We start from the raw sequence: 21,666 nt of genomic DNA, 5'->3' as shown, positions 1-21,666 counted from the left end.
ATAGTAAATTTTCCTCCTTTGATTTAGAAGTACAAAGGCCTTAGGAACTGTTTAGTTGCAAAAGGAGTTGCAAAGAGAGGTTTTTGAATACCCGTGAAGTACTTACTTAGTTGTATTTGGCAGCCAAGTGTGAAAGTAAATGAATTTATATGCTGTGTGCTTTAATCTGATGTGAAATATTAATTTGTTGAAAATTACAAATAACCCCTTTTCTTATTTTTAAATATCTTGCCTTTCTTTTATCTAATGTCTTCTCTTTCTGTGTTGCTCTTTTTTTTTGTCTTATCCATAGAATATGAGCTCTGTGAGGTGCTGAACATGGTTTGTTTTGGTTTGTTTTGGTTTTTACCTTATGATGCCTTTCATAGACTTTGCGGTCGAAATAGAACGTTTGTAATAATTTATTCATGGCAAATTGAGGTTGAAATTTTTAATTAGTTTTCTTAAGCAAATATATAGTGATTTCTGGCTAGCTGTCTAGTTGATTTAGTGGACAAGTCAAACGCTTTCACATCAACTCGTTGTCATTTTCAGCACCTATTCCTGGTAAAAGCAAAAGACGGATCTCATGTAAAGATCTTGGTCGAGGGGACTGTGAAGGCTGGCTTTGGAAAAAGAAAGATGCCAAGAGTTATTTCTCCCAGAAATGGAAAAAATACTGGTTTGTCCTGAAGGATACATCTCTATATTGGTATATCAATGAAGAGGTAAGCGTCTGTGCTCATTGTCTCGACAAATAGCCTGTGTAGTGCTCTTGTCATAATTTAGTGGGAAACCAGTGCTTTGAGTGCTTATATATGTGAATAACTTTATTCACCCAAATAATCATACTGAAATTAATATTAACTGCCTGACTAAATTACCATTAAGGTCCAGAGTTATTTGGTCCTTCAAATTCACCCTTTACTACGAGGAGAAATGACACACTTTCCTGTGTACTGCTCTCACCAGTTTAGAATAAATCTATCCTCAAACCCTTGAAAGGGAAAAGGTAGTTATTTAATCCTGTCATTCAAGCTTAGTCATGGGAGTGTAAACTTTAATGATGTGCTGCCTGGTGTTCCTTGTTTATCTGTGCTAGTGAAATCACCAAAACTTCTGGCAATTAAGGAAGATGCTTTTGTTTTCTCAGTTGTGTTCTTCTGTCGCTCCTTCTTTCTAGCTTTTGATATGATTTCAGTGCTCATATATGCTGAACTTAAGAGCACCGGAGCAACCCAACTGAACTGTGTACAGCTTTGATTGTGTAACATGTTCTGCATTAGTACACGTTTATTTATATCAGCTTTAGCAAAAAAGCTTTTTGCCAGTGAGTTAGGAAACCTTAATTTTAAACCCTATTAATCTCATTAGTAAATATCCTGAGATAAAGTCTTTGCCAACATGTGGATGAACTCAGTCCTGGACTTGTTCTTTTAATCACTGCAAGCATTTGTACATAACCTTTTTAAAATACTGTGATCCCCAACTTTTCCCTGAGTAGACAGAAAGCAAGTTGTTCCATGAACAGAGTTACCAAAGCCTGTTTTCCCACAGACTTATCCCATTTGTGCCTTGATCCCAGCTTCAGATCAGTAGCCCTCCTCTCTATCCTCCCTCCTCAAGGTCTACTACGAGGTCTTCATCAGGGCGGTAATTCATATCTACAAGTATGATGACTGGTCACCAGCCGTCGCCAAGGAGCACGTGGAACCACTGAGTTGTGCCTTACTTTCCTGTGGAGAGGGCAGTGGTCTGAGCACCTCTGTCTCCCCCTGTCCCAGGTTTCCCTGAGACTTGCTGAGACTCAGTTATTTCTGAGACCTCAGCTCCCTCACCAAAGTGTCTGCAATCACCAATAGATTCAAAAGCTGGCGGGGGGAGCCTCAGTGGCAGATGGACAGACAAGCAAACAGTGCTCTTGCCAAAATTTTGTTTCCTTAGGCAACCATGCAAAAAAGAAATAGCAAGATTATTCTAAACAGTGTCCTTTCAATTTTAAAATAGCTGCTAATGCAGAACCTGTTACAATCTTGTACCTTCCACAGAACAACTCTAATTCTGGTTTTATATTTATTTTTAAGAAAGCATATAGTCATATTGACTGCATATGTAGCATAAATAACCATGGAGATTCTGAGAAAAAGATGTAATTCTGTGGAATTCCTTAACATACATCTGTGTTTTCTGCAGCTTCACTTTCATGATCCTGTATTAATTTCTCATGCAAAGTTATGAGCAGTTAAATAAGAGTCTGTGTTATTGATGTATTAGTGGCTTAAAATAAATAATGCTTTCAAATTGTGAAAAGTCAAGGGAGATTGAATATCTGATAAAATAAACTATGTGCAAGTCTTTAGAGGAGAGGGGAGGAAGGTCAGATGTCTTCTCTCTTGAGTGTTGGGGAGAGATGAAAGTAGCTGAGGAGATATGCCTCTTAGCCGTGATATATAAAGATGGTAAACAGCACACATTGAAATTGGTTTTTTCCCTATTTCTTACAGTAGGCTGCATTTCTCCTTACTAATGAGTCCATCTTCCCCCCAAATTAACTAATTACAATAGCTAATTGCCTGAATACATTTGGTCATTTTGTATATTTTCAAATGCTGGTTCAGCTGTGAAATTGTTTGAGAAAACTGGGTATTTAAAATTGTATTTTCCACCAAGGGATCTGTCTTACTACTTTGGCAAAAGTCCCAGTGACTTCTGTGGTTTGCCAGAGCAGAGCATACATTAGTATTGCTTATGTAAGAAGCAGGCAAGGGAAAATATCTTTCAGTTTGCAGTGTGGTGGGGATTTTTTCTGACACCTTAACAACAGTAATAGCTAGAACTATCTTTGCAGGATGAAAAAGCGGAAGGATTCATCAGTCTACCTGAATTTAAAATTGATAGAGCTAGTGAATGCCGCAAGAAATAGTAAGTATGCTCAAAAATAATGCAATGATACAATAGAAAAAGTGGAACAAAGGACAAAGTTTTCCCTTAAAACAGTGACATAATGGACTTTGTTACAATGATCGTTTGGTTGTATCACAGAATAAGCTCATACAGAACCGACAAATTCAGTGTGGTTTCCGTGTGCCATCTTTCCCGTAGAAGGTTTTTTTACTTTATCATGAATCACAGTGCTTGACTGGAGCGAAATGAATTAAGAGCAAGAAGACTGCTTGGCTGCTTCTGTCCCTTTATTTTCCTAGTTTTCCTTTCTTCTTTTGTTTCCTTTCTGTTTTGGGGGGTATTTTTGTTTGTCTGCTGGGGGTTGGAGTGTGTGCGTGTGATACCTTTAAGCTCAATAAAGAGCTTTAAGCATAATAAAGAGACCATCCAAATAAAAAAGTCCCCAAGTTCATGGCCAGGCATCTTAATCTTTAACGTAACTCCAAATAGTTAGCATCATCTGAGTTTGCTGACACAGTGTATCAGTCCTGAGGGAGAGTAAAAAAAGAGAATGACAGTGATTTCCTGTATTTTTGAGGTATGACCTAAAGGTCTCAAATGACTTTTATTCTCACCTAGCTGTGTGTGCTGCTGTCCAGATTTGTGCCATTGCACAAACCCATTTCTTATTTAGATGCAAATTCAAGCGTATGTAGCATTGTGACAGGTGCATACTCCCATAGAGGTATTTTTAGAGTCATTATTGTTGAAAACTTTTTGCCTTGCCTTGTAATGGTTTTTACTGTTCTTTTAAGTTTATCAAGACTTTGGAATCACTGAAATTTGTACAGAAAAGCAATTGCAAAAGTAAAATGGTATGATTTGTAGTACATACAGTTCTAAAGAAGACACTGACCTTGTATCAGTTGGTCTACATGTCTCTTCAGGATGAACTCTGCTCTTCATGATGGTCTCAAAGGGCAGAAAATGAAAATTGCATTTAAAAAAAAAAAAGATACATCAGCTTGGGCTTATTGTCCTGTATCCTTGGGCTACATTGCTGAAGTGCTTAATTTTTTCTTTTTTGTTGGGGCAGCAGCATAAAGTCAGCCCATTTCTCAGAATTGCACCCTGCTTAAATTGTTTTTCTTACTTGATTTGGTATCTACTGGATAGTAGAACATAAAATGTGGCTATTAAAATTCCTTGCTTGGGTGGCAGATAAAGAATAAAAACTCTAAGAATCCAGACGACAGATGCTGTAACAATTTTAAGAAGGCAAGCTGGGTCTCAGTAACTTGATGATGTCTTTCTAAACTGAGCAGATGTCACTGTACATCTGCTTTCACTTGCATAACATTGTGTCATGCTCTAATGCGTCAGAGGAATTCTTTTTGTCTCAATTTTACGTTACCTTCACTAGCAGTAACTTTGCTGGATATCCATTTCATATCCCTGGTTTCTTAAAACCTGTTTACATATATGTACACACACAGACATATATATCAAAAATTGCAAGCATGATACAGATGAAGAACATCATTACCATTTTTCTGAGACACAATGATTAGAGAGTGAGAATTATTTTATTATATTATATATACCTTTTTATATATATATATAAAATCCATTGTGTCTCAGAAAAATGGTGATGATATTCTTCATGTATCATGTTTGCGGTTTTCCTTATTTTCTTTGGGACTGTTACGCTTTTTTTGTTCTTATTTTAAGAGAGAACTTCAAGCTATTCTCAAAAATTATTCTTCTGTACTGTAAATTATTAATTACTTTCAGATACATTTTCTAGATCTTCAAGTACTTCACCATAAATCTTTATCCAACATAGTTAAAAAATTCTTTCTAGTAATTTATTTCATATTATATATGAAATGCAGTAATTCTCTCGGCCCAGTCATGTTGATTACTTTGGTGGAAAGAAAAGATGAGTTGTAATTGCCCATTGCTTAGAATGACCTCAGGAACGCAATGTTGATTTATAACAGCTTTTCAGAAGTCAATCGGCACATCACATTTTTCTGTTTGAAACGCAGTCATTAGAGCTAGGTAATGTCAAGGTCATTGGGATGTGAGAAATCAGCAGGACTGAGAGTTTTTCTGTTGTATCGAATAAATTGTTCAGTCAATTTTCTGTTCAGAAAAAATTGACACCTATAGGTATATCAGCAAAATTATCTAATACATAAAATTATATCCTTAACTGGTTAACTTTATCCAAATATAGTACACTGCAGGTGATTGTTGAACAATATTTAGGCACATATGAATCAAGCATTATTTAGAAAGGGGTAGTTGAAGAGCACTTTCCTTGGTGAAAACTGGCACAATCCTAAAAGTCGTATGTTTATATACTGTTTGGGGGCATCCAACAACTCAGGAAATCTGAACTCATCTCGTTGGTGACCACACTATCTTACATTAAGAAAAAAAGAGTTGTGCCATTACATTTTTATAATTATGTTTTTCCTCTACAGTGCATTCAAAGCCTGCCATCCTAAGATCAAAAGTTTTTATTTTGCTGCTGAACATCTAGATGATATGAACAGGTAAGGAAATCTAGCAAAGTTCAAGGAACCATTCCTTAAATGTGACACAACTTGGAGCTAGTAATAACACCGTGATAATCAATTGCGTATTAATCTAAAAAGTTAAGTTTAATAGCTGAGAAAATAAGTGCAGAGTAGCATTGTTTTTGAGTGGCTGCATATGCTAAATTTTCAATTCATGCAAAAATTACTTTTTTTTGAAAGAAAGGTTTGAAGATTTTTAGAAACAAGAGTCCCTCTTTCTAAAAAGAAATAAATACAGTATGTGAAACAACATGCAAACACAATTTCAGAATTCCAGGTTTCTGCTTTTGGCTGTGCAGTATCTCCAACTCTGCTTCCTAACATACTCCCAAAGACATGTGATGCTTGCTCTGGGGATGCTTCTACTTCTGGCCCTGGAGGGAATGAGAAGTTGGAGAAAGATTTAAAGCAGTCACTGATTTTTCTTCTGCCAGTCTTGAAAAAGGAGGTAGAGATTACAAGGAATGAATTTTACAGATTCTCTCTACTGCCATGAATTTAACCTACATGGTGAAGTGAAATTTTGGTTGTATTGAATTTAGTGGGGAAAATTTCAGCAACTCAAAAAGAACAAGGACTTAAGTCTTAGTTCTTTGGGTATTGAGTTTTACTGTCTCTATTTTAGGCCACTTGTGCAGTTTTTTCAGAAAAATGATTGAGACTTCAGCACAAAATAAACACAGTTCCTCTTAATTCATTTGAATGGTAAATTAAAAGCATGGATCTTAGTCAAGTATTTGAGGTTTTATTTCATTTCTTTTCACAACATAAACTGAAATTAATTCAGTTCAAAATAATATACCATTTTCATCATATGACAGAGGACACAAACAAAAATCTATTATTGCAACCTGAGAATTGTTCTATCTTAGATAATGTCTATGGACATCCTCGCTGAGCAAAATTGCTTTTAAAACAGAGGAAAAAGGAGATAAAACTCAATCCATAAAACTGTTAGCAGGTGCTATAATCATGGTTTAATCTCTCCCGTGTGTACTAGGTTCAGCTACCTGGCAGAGCACCTTCAGGGTACTGCCAGTTCTTTACTGAGAATATTTGACTGGAAAAGTATGCCGATACTATACTATGCTTGCTTTCATTTAGAAATAGCTGTCTGTTAACATTTTTTCAAAAGTTCATGCATGACTAAGGCTCACTTCAAAAGTCTCTCCTCAGTTAGAAAACTTAAAACCTTTTTATTTGTTTGTAAAATTTTAGGCTTGCCTTTCCTTGATAATTCTGTCAAGCCAGTCACTCAAAATGCAATTTGCTGCACAGCAAACAGAATAATGGCATGGTCTATTCGACATATCCTGAACTACAGCAGTAGATAAATAATTTCTGTCAGCAGGTCCTCAGTCAGTATGACAAGGCACCTTGTTTCTAAGGATAAAAATTTATATAACTGTTCAGTAATCAAAAGCAGCAGCAAATACGCATCAATTCTTTAAAAATATATTGCACAGTCTAAAACCCAAGAACTAAAAGATTTTTAACATCCCAGCACAAATAGTCTTTTTATCATATTTTGAAATACATGCTTATTAATTCATTTAGAATGAGCTTGACCAAATTTTGATCTGAGTTATACACATGTAAATTTAAAGCAACTCTGTCAAGGTCTATGGAATTACTTGAAATTCTTACCTCTGAGTTGCCATCAGAGTCTCACCAAATAATTTTATTTTTTCTCTTTGTTTAATGTATTAGAAAAAGTAGTTCACTTTCAGAAATCACTGAATTAACTCAATATATTGGAAAAAAAAGTGGGTTACTGAAAAATAATATTCCAAATGCAGAGTAAATAAAATACTTTCTGTCTAAAAGCATTCTGTAGCCTAGCTGAAGTCAAACACAGAATCAAGTTATTAAGTTAAATTAAGACTGTTTTGATCAATTTCTGTTCTTTTTTTTGTCAGGTTTCTGACATACATTTTAATTATGTATCATGCAGTCATTTCAGTTCTGTTTATACTTGAAGCAGAAGAAACGAAAGTAGAAAACTGCTAATACATAGTCTAACTGAAAGTTCAAAATGGTTCAATTCCTTCATCCCTTGTATAAAATGATTTAGTTGGGTTTTTAAAAAAAAAGCATATGCAGGATATGAAGTTTTTGTTTGTGTGTATCTACTCACATAAAATGGGTATTTTAATCTTAGGTAACTCTGTCACTGTTCAAATTTTCTTACTACTTTTATGACTGTGCCACACCATTATGCTGGGAAGGAGTCTGGAGAACTATGATCACTGAACTTTACTGTTGTGGCATCTGAAGTTCCTTTCATCTGCATGGTTGCACCAGCAAAAGTGTTCTTTCTACCCATATAACATGCTTAGTCTGGGTGAGAAGGACAGAATATCCTTTATTGATGCAAAGTACTGTTTTGCTAGTGTAAGTGTATAGTCATAGAGACATCTTGCTTGGAAATTCATTGTTATTCACATTTCAGGAAAATACTCTGATGTAGAAGGCAGTCCATATGTTTCTACTTGATGATACTATATGAAACTTTATTTTGATTTTCCATAGTAACTGTGCCTGCTGCTTTATGGACTAACTATTTGTTCTTTACTCAAAAATCCTGATCATCAGCTCAGAGGCAAACACATCCTTTTCAGGGTTGGCTGGCTTAAACACTTACAATACTCTTATTCTTCCTTTTTTTTCCAAACTGTCCATTTTTTAAGTGATGACATATATGGCTGCCAAAATTATATCTTCTAGGCAGGGAAATACAGACAGTAACTTCATGTGAAATATTTGTCTGAGAACTTCCTTGACCTGCTGTAACTGAGCTGTCCTCTTTCTCTTTTTGTGACATCGAATACTGACATTTATGAGAGTTTTCTTCCTCACTGTAGCTCTACGGTCAAGAGGAAAGATGTCAAGTCAGCTTGTAGTATTAGCACATGAGAATGTCTCTGGAAGATTTCAGTGAAGGCGGCCTCTAAAAATTCTCCCACATCATCTACAGGCCTCTTCATTCCGGTTAAACTGCAGTTGGGTACTTACAGACACTGTAAGGTATCCATATTCCCATATAGCAAATTTGTCCTATATCTTCGAGCTTTATGATTAAGGACAATTTGACACCCTGCTTTGACTAAAAGCATTGCATCTACCTGGAGCATGAGATAAGATAGAAAACTGTTTCCTAGTATTCTGTGAGAGTGCCAGTACTGTGCATTCTTCTTTACAGAAGTAACAGGTCTACAGAAAGATTGGGTTTTTTTAATCCTCTTCTATGTGTCATAAAATTCTTTTAATTAAATACTGACAAGAAATGTATGTGCTATCCTTAAAAAGAAAAAAAAAAAACAAAACAAAAAGAAAACCTAGATGACTGCTGCAACTACCAGTGCTACTGTATTTGTTGTCATACCTAACAAGTAGATTTTGTAATTCTCACAAGAAAATTAAAGCTTCATTTACAGTAAGGAAGGAATATTTTCTTGTCCTCTTGCCCTCTAAAAGTTACAGTGGCTACCAGGACACAGCACACCGCAGGGAAGAAAGATTTAAATCTTAGCATGTCCTAGGGCTTTGTATCTTTTAATATTCATAGTAAGGAATATTTGTATAACTGTATGCTTGGAACTTCTGTCCCCAATGCATTGTAAAGCAGGCATGTTTTACTCCTCTTCCGTTCTGCAGAAGATCTTTATGTTTCCCCGTGATACAAGCCCAGTGCGTTGGATTTCTCATACGATTCTAACTTCAATGACCATAACTCTAGCCATGCTTTATTGAAATAATATTAATTCTCTAACCATACCCATTCTAACCATATCTGAAGAAGCGTTAGCAGCCACATATCAGAAAATATGCAGAAGTCAATACCATTCTTTTAGTTCCTAAACTAGCAAATCGTTCAAAAGCCATAGTTGTTAACGGTTTACAACCACATCAGTACCTTCTCATTCACCCCACAGGCATTGCAGGTGATATTCCAGACCATGACACAGATCATGACCTGCAGAAAATCATTAAATGTGAAGTCAGTCTGCCGTCTCTCTCTCAGACTGGTATACATTTCCTGGGTTCTCATTAGATTATACTTTTCAGGAAATAACATTTTTCTGGAAACAATCAGCTACCATAGCTGTAAGCAGTATCAATTGACTGTCAATTAAGTGTTTGTTAATTTAATTGGTTACCTCACTCTCACGCACACTTAACACGAAATGCAATCGTATCATATTTAGGACAGAATGAAGTTTTCCAACAGGAGAACCTTTATAGGTGTATCATCAAATACTTTCTGGTCAGCAGCCCTATCCAAAGGGGTTCAGTAGGTGGCTCTTCCCTCCTGGCTGCGCTGGGGGGTGTGTAAGCCATGAGCTCAATTAGGAACGTGAAATCCAGAATAGCTGAGAGGCAAGCAAAGGGCCGCCTCCACTGTCTGCCATGCCATTTGACAGAGCAGGCACTTGTCATCTTGTGCTGCTTTACCCTTTGGACACGGACAAGTCTGTGGCCTTTGCTGGTCCCTCGGCAGCACGGGGCTGGAGTGCTTTGGGTGAGGTTCCTGCCTCAGTGCCTCTGACTGGGGCTGGCAGAGCTGTCGAGACAGCTGAGCTTTATTCCCCAAAGAAAGCCTTCACATATCAGGAATGTGAACCTAAAAGCTTTGTAGTGGGTCACCTTTCTGCTGTGAAGATGTGAAATCATTGTCTGAGACACGATTTGTTGGATTTCTGTTCCAATGTGCCAGTTATTTTTATAAGTGTATGGCACTTCCTAACAATTACAACTGAAATTTCAGCTTCCCTATTCTTCTGGCAGAAATTTTGATTGTATGCTAACATGAAGTATTCTGTAATCACTTCAGGAGATTCTGTCTAGCTTTCTTCCCAATGTACAATGATTTATGGACCATTAACGTGATTTACAGATCATACATGTCACCGTTTGTGGAAGGACAGTGACAGGAGTTAATTTTGAGGAGAGCAGCTGTCTTTTATGATCTGGTGCCTGCTTACCCTGCACTGAAATGCCTTGAAGGCTGGCATGCAGGAGTGATTACAAAGGTGTATCCCTTGCTGAGACAATACTACATCCTGTTTCTGTGCATACAGTATGCAAATGAAACCCATCAGGCACAGTTTTCTGAAACAGGGGTTTCACATTCCTAAAGAAAATGCAAACCTAATTTCAGTTGTCCTTCTGTATACCCTAGCAGTAAAATTACAGGCCAGTAGGTTGGCAAACTAGGCCTCTCAAATCCTGACTATGGGATGATTGGAGCAAGTAATTCCACATTTACCATGGAATGGACAACCAGGGGAGATTGCCATGGTGGTTTAAAGCCTTGTTGATGGAGGACCTGATTTAGTGTAAGCATTTAGATAATGAATACACTGAGAGCCCCATGGGGGAAGAGGGCAGGTTGAAGCAGTGCACTGCTACAGGCAGTTGAGTGTATGCTTGGCAGTGACAGCCCTGCTAGAAGAGAATAGCAATAGTTTGGTGGTTTTTTTTTTAATTTGTGCAGTTTATGGAAGCACTTTTTCAAGTCTAAGTTGAGGTTAAAGCCTTAGACGTGAATTGCATTGAGGCAACTGTCTTTTCTCCCCCTGCTTCTCTGACACGAACACAAAAGTGAATTCTCTTATGCCTCCTTCTCTTTGTACTTGGCACTGTAGGTAAGCTCTAAACACATAATGGCATAAATAAACCTCACTGTCTGTTTGGGAGTCAACCTGTTCTTTTTACTGCTGGTTTCTGCTCTGTTCCTCTGCTAAATTGCCAATTCAGGCCTTAAAATATTGCTTAAATCTCTGAAAAGTAGTGTTTATTCTTAAGAAATCAGAACAGCAGGAGTATTGGTGTGATGGCAGATCTGTGAGCAGCAGACTTAATAGCTCTTTGATTATCTCCAAATCCTTTATTTTACAGATGTTTGACATCATACATGGTTTTCCATTTGAAATAAAATCTTTGCTGTGAAAACAATTTGTTCAACAGCAAAATCATAGATCTTTGGAGACTCCCTGAGTAGGAGTATCAAAGAAAACAGCTGTCTAATATGAAAAAGAGCATCGTCCTGAATCTCCTTCAGATGCTCCTAACTTTGTTTTTTGTAGAAATGCACCCAAAAATTAAGAGGCTGGATCGGTATCACTGCTTTTTTAATATTATTTCAGATGGCTAAACAGAATTAACATGCTTGCTGCTGGCTATGCAGAAAGGGAGAGGATCAAACAAGAGCAAGGTAATGTGTTGTTATTTCGGTTTCTTCTGTCGGCTCTTATCACAAGTTCATCTGTTCTTTTTTCCCTGCTGTGTATTAGGCCTCATTCTTGTCATCTGAAAACAATTCACATATGGGTATCACTGTTGTTGCTTTAGAGAATTCCTTCTCTCTCAGGGGTTTTGATTAGCTCCTTCAGATTCTGGTCCATGGACACTGGATTATTGCTGAGAAGGCCGCAGAAGGTAGCTAAAAGCAGCAAATGTACTGCCAGTAAGCTCCAGTATGTGGTACCAAGGAGTCTGTGTTCCCTTATCAGAAGAAACTTAAGAATCTGCGAACTAAAAAAAAATTTTTAAACATTGCATTTGGTGTTTGAATTCACAGGGGACAGGAATGCATGAAATTGGTGTCAGGAACAAAACCATTCTTCTAAAGCCTGTTGACGTAATTGGATTTCCCCTAAAGTCTTTAATTTTAAGGCCATTTAATTTTTTGTGATTTCTGCTGGTTTTGCTATATTGAGGTGTGTGCTAAAGCCCTGTTGGCATTTCATTTGGAGTTGCAGGCTTACAGCATTTTACATCTGCTTATTTTTAATGTCTAATATTTCATGGGTTTAAAAAACCAGCATATATAAAATAATGAGTTGCTTTGCTTTAGTTTGCTGCAGTAGAAATCCTGTTTGCAGACGTGAAAAAGAAAGGGTCAGTCCTCACTGTGTTGGTGAGGTTGTTTCCTAGAATTGCCAGTGACATGGGTCCACAGAAGCGTTCCTATCCATCTAGCTGTTTTGGCAAGCAGCTGGCTTTTGGATCCATGCTCTTTTTTACAGATGTACCTGACAGCAGGCACTGGAAAATTGCAGTGGTCATGATGATCCAGAGCTTATCCAGATGCTCGTCTGCCTGCTGCCCACTGAGTCAAAACCTCACTTTTTGATTCTGTGGCTCTGCAGCCTTCCTTCTAAGGTTCTGTCTTTTGGCCCAAAAAACTTACAGCTCGGAGCTGCAGCAGCAATGTTTTTAATCTAGTCTTTTCTTTACAAAGACTATATTTCCAACCATTTTTCAGGGAGAGTTGTGTTCAAAAGGCTATCCCTAGGCTTCAAAATTTGCCACATGGTGTCCTCCTTGCCCCCCAAAGTCATGGTTCTGTACCAACCTATGTGACAGCAGCCTTAGCCCTGACCTTCTGGTCTGATACCATGAGGAGGAAGATGAACATGGTCTGTCTCTCTGCAACGTGTTACTGCAGTGCTGTTTTCCTGGGAGATACTGTGCAAAAAAACTCCTTTCCCTGGTGAGAAGCAAGGGTGACTTCAGCAGCCAGGTAGAAACACCAAGAGAGTAGGATATTCTGTAGTGGTAGAAGATTAAAAGACAGCATCAGAAAATTATGTCTGCCTTGATTCATATCCTGATTGCCTCACCACAGAGCATCCTAGAGGGATCAGCCTGGGGTTGAAGAGCAGCGGCTTACAGCATACTGCCGTAATTCGGTGGTAGCAGCGTGCATGGGAAGGTTTTTGGGCATTTTGCTGTTCTCGCACGTAACTAGGTTGTACCTGCTGTTGCCTCATTTCTAATCATGTCTTCCAGTAAGTGCAGCTGCTTATCCTGGGAGTGTTGCCCACACCCTAGTCTGGTATGGTCCTTGGCACATCATGTCGTTTGTAACACCAGGCCCTCCGCATTCACACAGCCCAGCATAGCAGCACCATGCTCACTGTTCCTCCAGTCATGTTCTCAGTGCCTCACCAGACTTCAAAATCAGTTTGGGAATCTGTACTCCCCGGGCAGCACTATAACAACCAGTTTGGAGGAACCTGCATACCATCTGTCACTGCTTGAAGAGGCTGTGAACAAACTCTGAATCTTCGAGTCTTCTAGGAAATCCTCTGTGTTAGCATTCAAAGCCAAATTCAAACTTTTACAGACAGCAGGTTGGCACTAGAATTACAATAACGTGGGACAGTAAGGGAAAAGGTGTATGAACAGTCATGCTAACACTGTCCAAGTGCACAACTGCAGACATGATACACCTTTCAAAATCCACATGGATGTGGAGAAATATTTTTGCTACCAAGCAATTGCTGAGTAATAAAATAGCAGATGATCCTGCTCCTAGACATGAGATCATGTGCATTCAGGCCTCATGTTACCTATTATTAAAATGTCTCCCTATTGAAGATAATCACTGAGACCCCACTTACTATGGAAATTATATCCCAGGCATTGACGGAGCTCTTTATTACTGCTCTAATGCCATTCACTCAAATTGATTTATCAAATACAGGCAGGTAAAACTATATCCTCTTTGTGATGCTTAGTTGTGTTTAGTGTTGGAATCAGTATCACATTCCCCCCTCACTGCCGTACAGTGTTTTTATGCCTCTGGTGATTATCCTTGGCTCCCAGCAAAAGGGCTATTAAACAGCTCAGTAGTGTCCCTAATTAGCAGAGGCATCAAGTTAGCAAAGTAAAACCTCTCTATCACTTCAAGCATTTTTGCAGTTATAAAAACTGTGAAGCTGGAATTTTCTATATTCAGTGACTGTAGCAATTGTCATCTACATACCTGATTTTACAAAAGGTCTTTTATTTCTGTTCAGTTCAGCCCTTTGCAGCAAAGCTTTATAATACCTCTGAAACAAATCAACAGTAGTTGTCAAACCTGTTTCAATTAAGAGTTGAATGGTTCTGAATCTAAAGTGCATAAATATATTTCAAGTGCTTCAGAGACGCACGAATCACCGAATTGTGGGTGTACTGCTGAATAAAATGTCACATTCTGTACAGAACAGTTTTATAAAAATACCGTCAACTTTCCATATTAAATACAATGAAAGTTTGCAATATGGCAAGGGACTTCCTTGGATTAGAAGTTATATACTTTCCAGTCATATAAAATCAGAGGAAAAATACTTGCTTATATAAATAGAAAATATTTAATTGGCAAATGGCAGGCCAGTGTTAGTTTATATATAATATATGCAGTCTACTACTCATTCAGAAAGCTTTCAAGATATGCCTGATGCATTGAGCTTGTCCATCACTGAATTGGACAAAATCTGCAGAGAGAAATAGGGCAACTGTTCGATAGCGTTATACACATTTTAGATAGACTAATGAGTCAGTTGCCAAAAGCAGAACATTTTTAAAAATTGGTGGGAGGCTATTTTCATACATTTCATCTGGAAATTGACCCCTGTGACTGCAGAGTTTTTCTAGACAAGCCGTAGGTTGCCAACAGAATTCCCTGTCTGAGGCAAGGTGCGCAAAAGCATAATCATACAGTGTTTTATTGTATGTGGATTTGACAGTAAGAACGTCTTTGTATTTTTAGCCAAAATTGGAACCTGCACTGAGGCTGCTAAATTTTACTTTCAGGATAAACAGTTAAGCTCCAAGTCTGCAGAAATCTCACTGAGTGATGCAATTCTGACAGGCCTCTCACCACACGTCACGCCATTAGGCTTTGCTGTAATAGGAACAAACATGCTTATATACCAAAATTTTCAGGTTTTTGAGTTGCTGGAAACAAGTTTTCTTAAATCAAGGAGTGACTTAAAAAAGAGTTTTCTCTGATTTAGTCTTTCATTCACCAAAAATTCATTATTTGCAGATTTCTAGAGACAAAATTTTCTGGAATTTTTTATTTCATAGTCATGAAAAATTTATTTATGCTATTTATTTACCATTTGAAGAGAATCTCTCATCCATAAGCTTGCAGGAAGCAAATCAAGAGACCCACAGTTAAAACAGAGTTGATACTGCTTGGAAAAAATAAATAGATAAATAAGGCTGCGCCCACCACTACTACAGTCTAAACATATACAGCATTTTAGGGACAGCTGTTTCAAGATGGTGTCTTTGTAAGGTAAGTTTTTGTTTTAAATCTTCGGTAAGATTAGGTACGGTAGATCATTAATCATACAATACAATAATCATCATGGTAACAAAAAATCATTAAAGCCAAAATTACATGTTGTGCCAACCTGGATTTTTGGTTTAGATCGTTTATGAAGCAACAGTCAATCTTTTTCTCTTCATCTATTAAAGAGAAAGTAGTAAGTCATGCAGTTCATTGGACACTTACTAGGCGACATTAAAATTGCCTGTGATTAGTCTGTGAATAGACTGAGCTAAAATGTCCTGTTGTACAGTGATTTACCCAAATACTAGAAGGTAATACAGTCAGAAACAAAGTGACAACAGAAATGTTTGCATAAGTCTTACAATGTGTAGAAACGTTGAAGTTATCCATCTTGAGCTGAGTCGGCAGTTAAGTAGTTTTCTTTTTATATTCTAAGGAATATTAAGGTCCGGTGTCCATTTAGTTAGATGCTGTTCTGCTTCAAAAATATTTGCAACAGAATAAATATAAATTCCCACATGGTACATTCTTCCATATGTTTTCCCCTTTGACCAAGCTACCAAACATATGAAATGTGTTTGGCCAAGACTTGATTTTCTGACAAAATGAAACCTTATATCCCATTAAATTTAGCCACAAGCTCTGTGTCCTTTTTATTTTCTCATCCATCTTTTGGTACTCTGTGCTTAAATATCATTGTCATATTTTTCCTTACCATATCACCTTTGTGTTCTTGCATGGATAACAGGTCAGCATCTGTTTTATGAAGCAGATGTATGATATAAAGTTCTTCTGTCTTATTTAAATGCAGCTGTTTGTTATTAGAAATTGAATTGAAAAGCTTGGGTAACTGATAGTATACCACGGAGAAAACGGGTAGAGAAATAACATTGATTAGTCATGTGTGCAATAACCACTACTTGTTTGATTTGCCAGTTGGTATTAATTACATTTGTTAATGTTATTTGCTGTCAACAAGACTCCTGCAAGTTACTTTTTTCATCCTTTCTCTTCAAAAAATACTTTCCGTATTTTCCAGTCAATATATGCCCAATCAAAATTATTTTGATGGCTGTATAAATATTTGAAAATCTGATACTTGTATTAGGAGTATTCTGTATGCATGTTGTATTTATAAGGTGTGAACAAGAGTTAAATTTGTGGCTCTTTTGCAGGTTGTTGTTTAATATCTCTGCAATGGGGCATTAGACTTAGTATACCCTGTAATGTTTTGAATTTTCTTTAGATTAAAGCGATTCCAAATTACAGCAGCTAACGTTTACAGAGTCAGCATTGACCGGTGTTTAACTCTCAGTACTACTAAGGATGGAGTTTCCAGTTGCTTTTGTGAAAGTGAGTCTCTGAGTATCAAAATGTGTTGGTAGTTTTTCATCTGATCTGTATGTAACTTATAGATTACTGGAGTGAGAGTGATAAGGAGGAAGCCGACACTCCATCGACACCCAAACAAGACAGCCCACCACCCCCGTACGACACATACCCACGGCCTCCTTCGGTAGGTCACCTGCAACTGTCTACAGGAATGACTACAGAAAGTGTCACTTTTACCTACTCTTCTGCTTAAAAGCATGTGCATTAGGACACTCTCCAGTATTTTTTTTGAGTCAGTACTTGACTTAAGGTATTTGTTCAGTACCATGCATCGCTAACGTCAGCAGCCATCATTGCTATTTCCACTGGTGTGTGGAGAACACGGATTTATAATCCCATTTGCTGTACAAAACGGATTAAGTTACAGAATTCTTTCTTCCTGTTCTTCGTTCATGATGGACCCCTACTCATCCATGCAATCCCTCACCGCCCCCTTATCGTCTTCTCTGACAAAATATTGTTACCTCAGTAACAGCACAGACTCTTCTCTAAGGCACAACAGTTGTGCTGTGAAGCTTTACAGTAACAAATTACACTTGAATTTCCACAGAAATGCCAACATAAAAATGTTCTCTCTTATATCCCAAACAGTGATACCAGTTGTTCTGTTGTTGTGAAAAAGTAGGTTTCTGTATAAATTAGAACAAAAGGGGATTTGTTTTTTCTTTCTTTCTTGAAGCAGCTGTTGGTATAAAACCAGAGTATGGGCTTCTTACTCTGTACTGGCAATTTTAATTTTCATGTCCGTACACTCAGACAATATTAACTAATATATGTTACTTGAATATAGTTTTTAAAATGCAAAAAATTTGATTGAAAAATTGGGAAAGTCTGGGGAAAGAGAGTGTTCATGATGTTTAATTTGAATGCAATACTTTATCTTCCAAAATCATAGATCTTTGAACTGCACTGAAGCGCTGCAAAGACGATGCCAAAGAAATTTTTAGCAAGATAGGATGACAACAGGCATTTGGATGGCATTTTTAAGATTTTTAATGGACCAGGCACGTCTCTTCTGTGTCTCCCATAGTGCCATATTCTGCAGTTTTCTGCAAATAATTGTGTTGGCTTATTTTATAGACTGAGGGACATAATAAGGATACTTATTATGACTAAGTATCAGTGTCTGGCCCACAGGTGTGACGTGTGTAGATGTGTGCATGCCTTAAAGTTAGGATCAGGGCAGGTTAATCAGGTAAGTTTGTGCCTTCGTTACTCAACTGGGTGCCGTCAGTGGCAATGAAAAGTATGTGATTATTACTAGCAGTAGGTCTCAGTCTACATTGATCTGAAGATTGCTCCATTGCTGACGTTGTAGATGAGCTGCGCGAGCCCTTACGTGGAGCCAAAACACAGCCGACTCTCGTCCACGGAGACCTCCCAGTCGCAGTCGTCACACGAGGAGTTTCGCCCGGAGGCGGCGGGGAGCGCCACCGACTCGCCGGTGCGTAAGACGGCGAGCCAGCGGCGCTCCTGGCAGGACCTCATAGAGACGCCGCTGACGAGCTCAGGACTCCACTACCTGCAGACGCTGCCGCTGGAGGACTCTGTGTTCTCCGAGGCGGCCGTGGTCTCCCCCGAGCACCGGCGGCAGTCGACCTTGCCCACCCAGAAGTGCCACCTGCAAGACCACTATGGCCCCTTCCCCCTCGTGGAGGGTGAACGGATGCAAGTGCTGAATGGGAATGGGGGAAAGCCCCGAAGTTTCACTCTGCCTCGGGACAGCGGCTTCAACCACTGCTGCCAGAGCCTTTCAGTCGGTGCTGCTGATCACCACGAAGAAGCACAGCAGAAGGAGGTGGAGGAGGAGGAGGAAGAGGAAGGCAAAGCAGCAGAAGAAAACCAGGAAGATAAAAGTAAGTATGGGATGTTTCTGTGGCTTTTCAAGAGTCCTGTTCGTGTAACATAGAGGTTGTTTCTCCTTTTTTCTATCAAAAAACTCCAACAGTCTTTCAACATCCCCCATGTTTTACCAGGTCTCCCTTGTCGCACACCTCTTCTATCTGCCTTATGTGTAAGGCTTAATAATCAGAGTGCTGTATGACCTCTCATGATCACCAGACACTTCCCCGTAGGTTGGTCACCAATCACCTCCTACTAGTAGTTCTTAGTTATAAATCCATTTTGCTTCCATGCTTTCTTCACACTTCCACTTGCACAGTATCCTCCCGCACTGACACATGTATGTCTCAGGACATACTTAGTAAGATTTCCAGCCAACTCCATCTGGGTTGTAAAAAACACTCAGTAAATCCCGGAGTGCGGGGTCAGGCTGTGATTGTGTAGTATCCAGGCGGGCAGGCCACAAGACAGCCCAAAAGCTGTAAGAAGTTGAAAAAGAGTGGTTTTTCTCCGGTTCCTCACCTTGAGATTTATAGAGAGAGAAGTTCAAAAAACATTTCAAACAAACAAAAAAATTAATAGAGAACAACTATGTGACCAGCGGGGCTTAAAAAAAATCATAACGCTGAGTAACTGTCTCTTACATGGCACATCAACTCCATTGCTATTAGTGCTACTTGTCAAAATTGATTCAAATAAACAGGGATTGGAGAAGGTCCCTGCTCCTCCTGAACATGTAAACACATTTCTGTGTCTGTTTCATGCTCTGTCCTTCACTGTCATTTATGGAGCTTCACAGCATGTGTTGCTAGCAAAGTTGAGTTCACACCCAAGTTGTAGGGTCAGTCAACTAAGCCTGCATCCATGAATCATGGGGTTATGCTGCGATTAAATTACCTGTAGCGGCAAGGAAGGCAGGATGACCCCTGAAGCTCTCAAAGTGTCTGTGCTCTCTGGTTCCTTCAAATTCAACTTTTTCACTGCAGTAAAGGAGTATAAAAATGGTAAAGAGATAGGAAAGGGTAACAAAAGCTTTGGATAATTAACTACCTACCTAAGTTAATTCATTAAGGTTAGCACCTTTGTTGAGCATTAAAATTCATGTGGACTTTATTTAGTCTACTTGGGAGAGATCAACAGTTTTCCATTGCCCTTATGCTTTAGTCAATAGGTTCTAAACATCTCAAATTCTTGCCTTTGAGAAAACAGTGATTTCTTTTGAAGATACTAAATTTGATACCATTAAAAGTTAAAAAAGGCACGATTTCAGTTGTGTTCATGCATGACACTTTCCAAAAAAACCATACATTTATTAGGGTAATATTAGACTCTTACTGACTGTGAAATGAAGCTGTCTAATGAACAGGGTTAAATTTCATCAACCATGCAGAATGCTTTATCCTATTTTTAGCCTTCAATTTTGGTTTTCAAATGGGTTTTTACTGCTAGCAATAAAAAAATGTTTTTTTAAAAATTCCCCACAGTCAACGAAAAGGGTCAAGGAGACTTCCCACTGGAGTTCCTGTGCTGTCGGGCATTACTCAGAGATACTGTTGCAGGACCTAAGTTGTTAGGTGTTTTAAATCTCAATTTTAAGGCTTTTGGGTTCCTGGTTGCAACAATTTATAGCGTACAATACTAATAAAGGGCTAGTGCTTGATATAACAGGCCAGAACTTGACCTCTTCTCCATCTTTCTATACCAATGTCCAAAAAGGGAGAAAACAGTTTAATTTTTGAAGTCGTCTCCCTGTATACACATACTTTTATTTTAGTTTGGGTGAGGAGGTTTCTTGGTCGAAGCTTTAACAGGAGATTGTTTTTGAGACATTAGCAACCAGCTAGACAAGTAAAGTGCTCATGGTGAATTATTGACCGTGAAATTATAAAACCAGAAAGAAAATACTGTTCAGTCTGTTGAAGAGTTTAAGTGTTGAATTGCTTGTTGCTATGGCTGCAATATTCTGTTTGCAATGCTGGCTTTTTCCAGTGCCCTTACCAGTAAAAGGCAGGAGGGATTTCATGCAAGTGGTGTTCTTAAGTGCAGAATCCCAGTTTCTGAGCTGAGAGATTTGCTTATAACTGCTAAGTCTGCTAACTGGATGGGTGCCCTTGTGCGTGCTACATCATTGCCCCCCTCACCTCCATTGCTGTGGGAAAATGAAACATTGCAACTGGCTGGAGAAAGGGAATCCTCTCCCTTTTAGAAATGTTTTAACCTCACCTTGAACCTTCCCTGATGTGGTATCAGATGAACCTTTTAAATGTATTTATTTGCCTTACACATTTGTGATCCTGACATAGTTCTGAGCTCTTGGATGATTATATGTGTTCTTGTGTGTACATGTATGTGTTTTAAAGCTTAATCATTCCTATTGCTTTTTGTGCGGGAGAAGGAATGCAGCTCCTTTGCAGTTGTTGCTGTACAAGTTAAATGTCATTGCCAAAAGTTTGTTTTCTCAGCTTTTTGTTTTTACATTCCCACTTTTAAAACCTCCTGAGTTTAAATCAAATAGTAAAATGCGGTCCTGTTTCTTCCAATTTCTTTTGCAGAATTATTTTCAAATAACCACACCACAAATTAGGCACTCCATGCTTTTTTCAGATGCTGTCCTCAGCTGCTAGAAGTTAACATAGTTCAGTTGACTTTCTACTAAAGCTACACTGATTTGCAACAACTAAGAATCTGCTCTCTGTTAATCACTACCTGATGCCTTAAATGGATATTGCAAGCTTTTACTGACACTGCAAATAGTTCTGTGTATCAGCTCTGCTGTAATGCCTAGATATATCATGGTAAACTGAAAATATGGGTTGTCCTTTCCTGTGTTTATCCATTAGGATCTAAATTTGTTGTGTGTTCAGTTGCTTCTTTTTGTCATGTTATATCACATTAACATTGCACTGA

At 38.3% G+C, this 21,666-nt stretch overlaps 1 protein-coding gene across 7 annotated transcripts in view; it reads left to right on the top strand.

The window, feature by feature from the left end:
* CNKSR2 (connector enhancer of kinase suppressor of Ras 2) overlaps nt 1-21,666 on the top strand; it is a 235,770-nt gene that overhangs the window by 174,549 nt on the left and 39,555 nt on the right. For all 7 annotated transcript variants that reach the window (XM_076356481.1, XM_076356466.1, XM_076356473.1 and 4 more), the window contains 6 exons: nt 535-707; nt 2,828-2,901; nt 5,355-5,426; nt 11,600-11,667; nt 16,941-17,041; nt 18,236-18,773. In XM_076356481.1, coding sequence (XP_076212596.1) covers nt 535-707; nt 2,828-2,901; nt 5,355-5,426; nt 11,600-11,667; nt 16,941-17,041; nt 18,236-18,773 — 1,026 coding nt within the window. The remainder of the gene's footprint in view (nt 1-534; nt 708-2,827; nt 2,902-5,354; nt 5,427-11,599; nt 11,668-16,940; nt 17,042-18,235; nt 18,774-21,666) is intronic.

The sequence above is a fragment of the Aptenodytes patagonicus genome, chromosome 1 (genome assembly GCF_965638725.1).
Source record: "Aptenodytes patagonicus chromosome 1, bAptPat1.pri.cur, whole genome shotgun sequence".
Lineage (NCBI taxonomy): Eukaryota > Metazoa > Chordata > Aves > Sphenisciformes > Spheniscidae > Aptenodytes > Aptenodytes patagonicus.
The sequence above is the reverse complement of the archived record's forward strand: the minus strand, read 5'-3'. Positions and strand labels throughout refer to the sequence as shown.